At 33.5% G+C, this 11,154-nt stretch overlaps 1 protein-coding gene across 1 annotated transcript; it reads left to right on the top strand.

Moving 5' to 3' along the window:
- The first annotated feature begins 2,637 nt into the window (after positions 1-2,637).
- On the top strand, positions 2,638-8,976 carry LOC111088310. Its single transcript, XM_022398040.1, has 4 exons — positions 2,638-2,858; positions 5,745-5,879; positions 7,310-7,542; positions 8,587-8,976. Exons 1-4 carry the CDS (start codon positions 2,770-2,772, stop codon positions 8,595-8,597), a joined length of 468 nt encoding a protein of 155 aa, XP_022253748.1. The 5' UTR covers positions 2,638-2,769; the 3' UTR covers positions 8,598-8,976.
- Positions 8,977-11,154: the final 2,178 nt, after the last annotated feature.

The raw sequence follows: 11,154 nt of genomic DNA, 5'->3' as shown, positions 1-11,154 counted from the left end.
TTCTAGAGCTCTTGGAACCATTTGATGTCTTCACTGAATTACAATTTCTGGGAATATGTTGCGTGCTGTAATATCCAATAACAGTATATGGATGAAAGAAGTAATCGTTAATGATCATTATAACATTGATCAGTAAAATATTTTAGAATCAGTTCATGCCTTCACCTCCCGTCATATCTAACGTTTATACCCAAAGTATTTCACTTATGTTACAGGTATCGCTCTACAGACCTTAAAACTACCCCGTTTACCGTTCATTCTGTGAATTTTGACTGAAACTATCACCCTTTTTATCGTTTATTCAGTGAAACTTGCCTTAACTACAATCCCCCCCCCTTATCGATTATTCTGTGACACTTGGTTGAAAATACCACGCTGTTTATTGTTCCTGTTGTGAAACTTGATTGAAACTATCATGCTGTATATAGTTTATTCAGTGAAACTCAACTGAAACTGCTACCCTGTTTATCTTTTATTTTGTGAAGCTTGATTGAAACTAACACCCAGTTTATTGTTTATTCTGTAAAACTTGACTGAAATTACCACCCTCTTTATTATTTATTTTGTCAAACTTGACTGAAACTATCGTCCTGTTTACCGTTTGTTCAGTGAAATTTCACTGTAACTACTACGAAAAACAAATCTCTCTCTCTCTTTCTTTTTTTTTACTGAATAAGAAAAAAACATATAAGCACTCTTCAAATCGACCACAACCATCGTACTAGAAACATTATCTTAAAGGTTCTGGATGGGACAGTTTAAACTAGCAAGACCTATTTCGACAATCCCGAAACAATGCATTCTCAGAATTGCTGATTAATTAAATACACAAATATAAATAAAATTAGAGTCTAATACGACAATAAAGAAGACTTGCAAAACATTTTTACGGGGTATGTAGAAGTGGGTCGGGAGTGGCCTTGTAGTTAACGTGCTTGGACTGTATATCCGAGAGTTCATGGCTCTCAACTTGTTGTCGCAAAAACACGTTCCATAATTTGGGGCCATGGATGCGCTATACTAACAATATAGTCAGACAATAGTAACCCAAGATTTGGCTGTGAGTACTGTTGACTAGCTGTCTTTCCTCTTGTCTTGATGTTCAAAATTAGGGATATCAATAGATAGCCTTTTATGTAGCTTTGTGCGAAAACTCTAAAAATAATCAAACAACTTTGCGACAGTGCTGAAACCCTTGCTGTAACAGGGACTTATAGGACGAGAGGGTTATTAAGCCGGTCCTTGCTTCACAACGTGTAAATAAGCCTCGTTAAATGGTTGTGAAGTCGGTTTGTACTTTACAACCTGTAAACCAACTCTGTTATGTAACTGGTGCATATTTCAACAACTTGTAAAAAAAAACTCTGTGGAACATGGTTAAAGATTTTATTTGGTAGCCTTCTACCAAATGTGCAATGGGCGACAGTAAGCTTAAGAAAAGAGGGATAATATATAAAAAAAGACTGAGTATGAACAAAAAAGAAATAATTACAGATGGTACAATTTTTGGTTGCATATAATTGTAATTACAGATGGTACAATTTTTGGTTGCATATAATTGTAATTACAGATGGTACAATTTTTGGTTGCATATAATTGGTAGCACTTGTGCATTACACATATGTAATGAATAAATTACAAAGAATTTAGAAGAATTCCAAAAAACTGTATAAACATAATTAACAGAACAATATTACAAATAGCTACTCTAAGAAACCGTCAAGCTATTCCCAATTCCGTGCGTATGTGAAAGAGGGAGTAAGAATGACTTATCCAGTTTGAAATCATCGCTTTCCTTCGTGTTACAAGCCAATAAAATTCATAATTTGTCAGATAAATAAAATAATATCAGTATACACTTAGAATATATGGTAGCAATTCTTGGTAACCTTAAAATAACCAATAGACGAAAAAACAAAATAACTATTTTTGTAACTGAATGGATATAACTTGAAGTGTAATTCGTTATAAGCGGTTCGTAAGTTTTAAATATAATTAACAAAGAGAACTGTATTTAAAAAACGTTAGCACCTTATTTACAGTTACTTAAACTATGACCTTTAGAAATCACTTATTTATTTGAACTAACTTCATTGTGTATGATTTATAACACAAGCAGGCAAAATAGCTAAGTTTCTAAGAAAATGAAGGTTTCAAAAGTTCTGTAAAAACTGACTTTTCAGAAGCACTAATCAAACGTTTATACATTAATAAGGTGTCTATTGACTTTGGTGTATATATACTGAGTAGTGTACTTGTGAAATAATAAATAATATAACACTAAACTTTATATGAACTGACATCTTTCGTATATGAGATGAGTGATATCCGAACGTGGGATCACGTGCTAAGACAACGTTTTTCATCACTTATTTCAATGTGGGCTTAAGCAATCTATTTGATACAATTAAAAATTTGTTTTTATAGTAAGAATTGAGATTTGTAGCCTCTAAGAGTAAAATGGTAATAATGTTTCATGATTCTGTCGTCATTTTGACCTAGAATCTATCATAAAGTTGCTGCATCATGTTTCAATGAATGACGTCAAGGGTTTTTATTGGTTCGTAAGTCAAGTGACAGACAGAGGGCGGAGACAATAATACCAAAGCGTATTTAATAAGTTGATACCATTGCATCACTTCAGTTTTACCTGCAAAATAACCACTGCGAGTAAGATAAACACGGGCTTTCAGAAGGGCTATCTTGATTAGGCTTGACCCCAACCAAAAATTCGCTCTAAGAGTAGGCTTAAGTTTTGCAAAGTAAGTGATGGCGTTATGGAGGAAGATAAATCCAACTTTGTTCGTTCTTACCTTTTTAATAATGTTCTGTCTGGCTGCTGGAAGACCTTACCATAGGTAAGAATGTTACGTAGTAGATCGTCACATAGTCTCGTATGATAAGCTAATTTCGATGATTTTCATTATTTAAAAAAGCAAAGAAAAAACAACAACTCAGGATTTAGTTCTTCGACTGTAAGTTTCATCACTATTACTTTCGTAAAGTTGCAAAGAAAATTTAGATTTTTTTTCTAATTGAAAAATAAGTATAAGTGTAATTTTTTGCTATCTTTGTAGAGATAAGAATTATTGATTGCCGATTCCAGTTTTAAAATATATTAGTTCTTTTCCACTTCATTTAATTTTATTATAATATTTAAGTAAAAGTGTTTTGCTCAAAAATTTGTTTCCAAAAATTTGAGTTTTGTGAATTAATCACTTAGATTAATAAAAACTGCATTAAATTGTAATTATTTGTCTGCTAATTGTGTTGAAAATAACAAGTAAATATTTAAAAAATGTTTCGTTTTTGTCGCTTTTCGGATCTTGCGGAAATATATCCTGTATACAAGACACTACATGTTGATAAACGTTCGCTTTTTGTTTCATCCTGTGTATGTCACCAACAATATATACAGAGTAAAAACGGCTATAAGATAAGAACCGTAAAAAGAGAGAGAGCTTTGACGTTGCATGTAAAATTAGCACGTGCTTCTTGATTTGAAGTTCGTTTTACTTTTATCCATTTATAATAATTTTTTCTCTCTGCATTAGCTTTTGATTTAAGACTGCTATTTCGAATTTTTGTACATCTAAAATTTTAATACAGAGCTTTTGTCTGATACAGGGCCGGCACCGTGTGTGTGTAGGTGGGTGGGGGACACTTACGGGGCTTTGACCTTCCAGTTTAGATTCTTTGTCCCCCCCGTTTCAGATTCCAATTTGATATAAACACTAAACATATTTGACAAATACAAATGAAAAACTAAAATTGAATTATATTAGAGCTGATCATAATAATAAATAGTTCAGAAATAAAGGTTTATAATACCTTAATAATTGTTTGTTATTTTAGCGCAAAGCTATGCAACGGACTATTTGTGCTCTCTCCACCGCGGGAAATCGAACCCTAGATTTTAGCGCTATAAGTCTGTAAACTTACCGGTCACCCACCAAAAAATTTCTTAATAATAATAAATAAAATAATAAACGTAATTTATGTGAATCTTTCGTAATAATGCACTATCATATGTGCGTAATAGTGAATATGAGTCAACTCTTTCAGCTACCTTTTCCAAAATCTGCCCCACACCCCCATAGCGCACATGCTACCTGCCTTCTGAACTAGTCTGATAGCAACAAGAATTTTCAACATTGACAGGTAACGAGATATATTAATCCATAACAAATTCAACAGAATACCTTTCTAAGTCAGAACCTTGCTGAATTAGTCCTATCGACTGGATTCATATATTGAGAGATATTTTTTTTTGTTTGTTTCTGTTATTAAGGACCCTGTAACCAACCCAGTTATCAACACACAAGCAATTTGTTCCATAAATGATTTACAAAAATGGGTTTCGAACAATAGATTTGTTTGTATATGAAATTAGCGCAAAGATACACAAAAGCTACCTGCGTTTTCTGTCCCTCATTTTGAACTGATAGACTAGCGGGAAGGCAGCTTATCAATATCATCTACCACCAACTCTTAGGCTACTTTAATCTCATTATTCAGTCAGAAAATTGTAGCCTATGAGTTTCGGTAGGTGCTGTGGACTAGCTAACGTTCACCTAGTCTAGCAGTTCAAAATTAGGGACGGCTATAAGCAGATAGACCTTTGTGTAGTTTTGCACGAAATTCTCGAATAAACAAATAAACAAAACAGAAAAACAAGAATTTCAAAAAATATATGAAAATTAAATATTTGGTTCGGGTATGTAATAAGGGATTAATATTTGGTTCGGGTATGTAATAAGGGATTAATATTTGGTTCGGGTATGTAATAAGGGATTAATATTTGGTTGAGTTAAGAAAATAAAATACAAATATTAACCCCTTATTACATACCCGAATGGGAAAGATATTCTGCATTCGATTTATTTAGAAAGCCACTGTATTAATAGAGATTTGTCATGATATTGGTAATAGATAAGTTTTAACAATACGAAACTCCGCCATTAATTGTATGCTTTCTATCTTACACTAACAGTTTACAGTATGACACTGAATCATTAGTTGACTACTTTCTATCTTAAACAAACAGTTTATAATACGACATTGAGTTATTAGTTGACTACTTTCTATCTTACACGAACAGTTTACAGTATGACACTGAATCATTAGTTGACTACTTTCAATCTGAAACAAACAGTTTATAATACGACATTGAGTTATTAGTTGACTACTTTCTATCTTACACGAACGGTTTACAATACGACACTGAATCATTAGTTGACTACTTTCAATCTGAAACAAACAGTTTATAATACGACATTGAGTTATTAGTTGACTACCAATCTGAAACAAACAGTTTGTAATACGACATTGAGTTATTAGTTGACTACTTTCTATCTTAAACGAGACAGTTTATAATACGACATTGAGTTATTAGTTGACTACTTTCTATCTTACACGAACAGCTTACAATATGACACTGGGTCATTAGTTGACTACTTTCTATCTTAAACGAGCAGTTTATAATACGACATTGAGTCATTAGTTGACTACTTTCTATCTTGCACGAACAGTTTACAATACGACACAGAATCGTTAGATGACTGTTTCCTATCTTACATGAATAGTTTACAACATGACATTCAATAGTATTTTGTTGTTGTTAGGAAGATACAGAGTATGCGGGCAGATCCCTTTTTTCTTTTTGTAAAAAAGACTAGATTGAAATAAAAAAAGTGCATATGACTTTTAAAAATGTATTCTACTTTTTTATAAATTATTTTCAGGGAGAAACGCAGTGGAATTTCTGATCAACGATTAGCTGAAATAGAGACTTTAATCGCAATGTCCAAATACGCTCGAAACCGTGCTAAGGAGGTTACAAGCCCTATCGCTTTTGGAGTTTTTGATCCTACGAATTTGTAAGGCCCTTTCACTTCTTTGTTGTTATGTTCATCCGATTTGGTAACTTTGTAGTTTCAATATAATGCTGTGGTGGCGTAAAGTGTCTAGTATCTGGCGAAGAAAAGAGGGGCACAAATGTCATTACGATATATTTAGTCTTTACAGGACAGTTTGTTTTCCGAGCATTAGCGCAAAGCTATTCAAGAGTAACATGCGCTAGTCGTCACTGAATTATAACTGATGTGCTAGAGGAAAGGTAACTCGTCAACAACACACACCGCCAGCTCATGTCTGATAAAATAGTAGGGTTTAAACGTCATCTTTATAAAGCCCCCATGGCTCCAAAATGCGTTGCTCGTTTTTCTTTTTTTCGGTAACGGGACGCAAAAATTGGTCCCGCAGATCCATAGACGGCATGCTAACCAATGGGTTGAGCTCGGCCCATTCTTCTCAGGACTAATTCGTAGGCCAAACTTTTTGTACCCAAAATACATTTTTTTGGTTAGTGTGATACAAAATACGTAAGGTGAAAATAGTTTTATTAAGCATATACTAAAATATTCTATGACTTTGTTTTTAATAACAATAGTAATGAAATTATAATGCGAGAGTAATCTAAAGTAAAAGTAATCTAACGAACGTCCACTGTTGCGAGAACAGTTTCTGTAGCTAGGACATGCATATGGGTATCCTTGAAAAAAGTGTGAGGGATACGTCCTCCGTGAAAATTATGCTTGTGAATAGCATTATATGAGGATTAACCAAAAAAAAAAACTTTTGTAACAAAATATCAGTACAAAAACTAGGAAACTATTTTCGACATTTTCATAGTCTTTGTACTATTATTTAAAGTGTTTTTTTTTCGTTAATTTAGCTAAAATATACTGTATCGTGTATTTTACACTACTATGTGATGATATTGTTGTATTCAGCCCCGAACTCCTCTCAATAAAAAGAGAACAAATTCGTCTTCGAAGAAAACGTTACAGCTTCACATGTTGAAAAAGATGGAAAAAAATGTCTTTTGTATGTGTTCAATGGAAAAAAAAATCTCAGTAAACACAGTCCTCCATTGGCATAGCGGTATGTCTGCGGATTTACAACGCTAGAAACCGGGTTTCGATACCCGTGGTTAGTAGAGCACAGCTAGCCCATTGTGTAGCTTTGTGCTTAACTTCGAATAAACATTAAACACGATAGAATCTCATAATTTTTTGGTATGCACTTTAATAGTATGGATTATCTTTAGTGTTGTTGTTTTTTTATTAAGAAGCTTGTTTTATTTGTGCAACATATATGATTTTTTCTTTCTTCAAATGAGACTTGTATTGTATCGAGTTTGTCTGAAAATCAGTAAGCACACCTTTTAATAGGTTGTAATTTTAATCTTTGTCACCTGATTTTTGTATTAATTTTATACAATCATATAAATATACTTCACCTGTAGAGGGAAAAGAAAGAGGTCGTATGGTATGTCTTCTGCTGAGGGAAAATATGATGAACAATTTCCCCAGTTGTACACATTTCCTACATATAACACAGAAAAATATGGAAATTCAGAGCCTCCAAGTTTGTTGAACACCGATCTCTCTCACCTTTCTTCCCTGGACATTCTTCACCTATGGAGGTTATTTTTTAAGCTACAAATCAGAAATGAAAATCAACTGGAGAAAAATGATAGTAAGTTAGACCTATAGTCTGTTCGGTAAATACCTTATTATCTTTTCATGCTAATGAAATATAAAACAAAGCACCTGTTATATTTTTTAGTCAGCTAAATGTGATACTGCAAAGAAATTCATGTATATATATATATATCAGCAGGACAAGTGTTTCTAAGATTATATGTTAAAGTCAAGTTATCATTTTTTTCTCAACCTTGTTATCATCAGACAATGGTGTGTGATACAATGATATCGAACATTCTTTAGAAAGCACTTTCAAAACTGAGATGGCATAGCTATAGACGTGCCCAGAGTTCTCAACTCACAATCACGAGTTTCCTAAGATTAATTGTGTAAAGGTTTGGAGCTTTCTTATCATTATGTAATAACTTTTTTATTGTCCGTATTTCACACAGAAAGCTACTGGACTAATGTTAGGATAAGACGAAATTAAGCGTGATTCATCAAAATGTACATATTGTTTGTATTTGATAAAAATCTACAAATGATGACATGAGCGGATTCTTAACGTCATTCATGCTAAAGTTGTAGCCTTGATTCGTTTTTCTAAAATTGTTAATCACGGGTAGAGGGTTGTTGATCTTGTCACGAGTTAGATTAAAACAACGATCACGTGAATGTTGTAAGCCTTGTTCAAATCTTTCTGGGTATTTAAAAAAATTATAGTAATTGCTTCCTAACCTTCGTATCTATATGATCACTCAGGAAAGAACAAAATATTAAGATTTTCATAAAATTAAAATAGCAGAACAAATAGAATTAGGTATCTTTTATATAAAATAGTTTTAAAGATATTCAAGTCTTACTATTAGTTTAAACGTTTTATGACTGGCATTTCTCAAATAATACTCCTGTCTTAAAGTGGGCAACATTTCTGAACCTATGTAATGTCCGTCTTAAACAAGGAAAGGACCAGTTTCTAGTAAATTCCATCCCAGTAAAGGCTACATTGACTAGAATTAAAACAAATTAATAAGTTTAGAAAAAACTTGTCTTATGCAATAAAATTCAAAATATTCGTTTTCTTATTTGCTTACAGAACTTCACTGAGAAATCTAAAGATGAAAATAAAACGACTCGAAGAATATGGAGAATGATAAAATTATTAGAGCAATTTTTGCTTCTTTTATTTATATTTATTTTGTACATATTTATTTATTTTCTGGATATGGCAAAGTTATGACTACATACAGTCTTATCGTCTAGGATATGGCTGATCTTGGAGTAGTTCATCAACATTTAGAAATCTGGCACTTCTGGCTTATTTAACGAGTTGGCGATGCATATTTGAGAAGCATTTGTTGCTTCGCATAGCTGTTTCTTAAATTAATTTGACTTTTTCATATTGTAGAATTTTCAGACCTTTTGTTTGTGTCATGTTGATAATAGATGGTGTACGGTTTTGTCACTAAAATAAAAAAAGGTTATTTTGCCTTAAAAATAAATCGACTTGTTTGTTCAGTTTTCTTTGAATATTTACTTCTGTCATTCGATAATTATTTATGACAAAAAAAACACATAAATATCCCCCGAAATCTTAGTAATATCTGTATTTTAAAAAGAAATATGTTCATGACAAGTGAAGTCAGAAATGTAAATGTAAAAGTTTTGCATACTTAAAGAATTTCCCTTAGGTATGAAAATCCAATTGACGCATATTGTAAAACAAAAACAAGTGCAGTTACTTCAAGGTGATAAAATTTTAAAAGTGCTATAACAGTTAAAAACAGGAAAAAAATGGTTAAAGTTTAACACTCTGATGAACGTCGTTTGTCCAAAACATTGACTATTCATTATTCTTACAATGTTGTTAATTGTTATAAAATTATCTGGTACTTGTTTTACAAGGTCAAAGTCAATTTGGTGCGCACATTGGCCCTATAGTAGCGAGTAAGCCGAGTTCGAATCTCTGCGATACCACAAAAAATCTTTTCACTTTAAATTATAGGTGCGTTATAAGAGTTTTCCTTCTGTCTGGTCAGTAGTTGAAAATTAGGCACGGCTGCAGTTAGCCTTAGTAGTTTGGCTATGAATAAAAAAAAACGACAAATTGAAAGACGCGTGTAAAAGAAAGTGTCAAATAAGCCATTTAATTTAATTGTGCACCTTAATTCTCTTTTTCTAGAATAAAAACTTAACCTTAGAAATGAGTTAAGTTTCTTTCTTTTACACGTTCGCGTAACGCTACACAAGAGCTAGCCGTCTCTAATATTGAGCCAGTCAACAGCATCCACCGCCAACTCTTGGGCTTCTCGGAGCGATTAGTAGAATTTAACGGTCACTCTTGTAGCGCACCCACGGCTACTACGTGCAAAGCACGATTTTGTGGCAACGTGAAGCGAACTTGGAACCCTCGAATTCACAGCCCGACAAGCTAACAGCTGGACAAGAAAACACGTGGCTTTTCTATGTTTAGCAATAGAGGTTCAGCTGCGTCTTTTAACTTGGGCTCCCCCTATTTTAATCTGGTGAAATCTGTGCTAAAATGTTCATGTTAAGCTTCTCATCATTCTATCTAATCGGTCGCCCTGTGGGTAAGCGGTACGTTTATGGATTTTCAACTCTAAAATTCAAGGTTCGATTCCTCATGATGGACAGAGCGTTAAAAAAAACCACCTGCCTAATCGTGTGTTTTTTATAAAATAGATTTAGCCTTTCTTTCCGTGTAGTCTCCTAATTTCTAAAGCTACCGTAAAAAGTTGTTTGAACCAGCAGAAATTTTTTTTTCTTTTGAGCCGTGTTCTCCATTTATTCAGTAATTAATCTAGATAATTTTAACGATCCTCCGTTCTACGACAAAACTGAGTTCGTTTAGTAGGGGGAAAATGCATGCTTACTTTTAAACACTAGAAGAAGGTACTTAAAAGTAAAAATAACAATGATAAATGATTTTATGTAACTCTTAATTGTGTGCTTAACTACTCGAGGGCTATCTGCACCAGCCATCCTTTATTTTGAAGTGACGGGCTAGAGAGAAGTTAGCTAGTCAACACCACTTACCGCCCATTCTTAGGATACTTTTTATTAATAAATAGTGGTACTGATCGTTACATTTTAACGCCCCACAGTTGAAAGGACTAACATATTCAGGAACAGGTTTCCATCCCACGAATCGCAGTTTACGAGTCGAACGTAGTCACTAGGCTACGCCAGGCCCTACTACGCTTAACACTATATATTTTAAAAACAAACTACGAAAAATCAAATATATAAAAAAAAAAATAGTCTTGACTCTTTTTTTTTTCAACCAGTCTCGTGCAATCATTTATTTGATGCCTGTAGTCTGTTAATCTTGAAAACTTAAATTTATAACAAAATAATTAGAAACAGTGTTAAAGGAAGAGACATACGGCAACGTTTTACTCTGCATCATCACCAAGCATGTAGAGTCAAGTCAGAAGTACACGAGTCAAATTACACATCTTACAGTATATAGATTGATAGGAGGTTTTGTGACTCGATTCAAAAATTTTACGGGCCCGGCATGGCCAGGTGGTTAAAGCGATCGACTCGCAATCTGAGGGTCGCGGGTTCGAATCCCCGTCCCACCAAACATGCTCGCCCTTGCAGCCGTGGGGGCGTTATAATGTGACGGTTAGCCCACTAT

Source organism: Limulus polyphemus, unplaced genomic scaffold, assembly GCF_000517525.1.
Source record: "Limulus polyphemus unplaced genomic scaffold, Limulus_polyphemus-2.1.2 Scaffold92, whole genome shotgun sequence".
NCBI classification, from domain to species: Eukaryota; Metazoa; Arthropoda; class Merostomata; order Xiphosura; family Limulidae; genus Limulus; species Limulus polyphemus.
This window is presented reverse-complemented; position numbering and strand designations above follow the sequence as displayed.

Coding starts and splice junctions, on each gene's coding strand:
- LOC111088310 (XM_022398040.1), top strand. CDS start 2,770: ATGGCGTTATGGAGGAAGATAAATCCAACTTTGTTCGTTCTTACCTTT. Junction 2,859..5,744: donor GCTGGAAGACCTTACCATAG/GTAAGAATGTTA, acceptor AATTATTTTCAG/GGAGAAACGCAGTGGAATTT. Junction 5,880..7,309: donor GTTTTTGATCCTACGAATTT/GTAAGGCCCTTT, acceptor CTTCACCTGTAG/AGGGAAAAGAAAGAGGTCGT.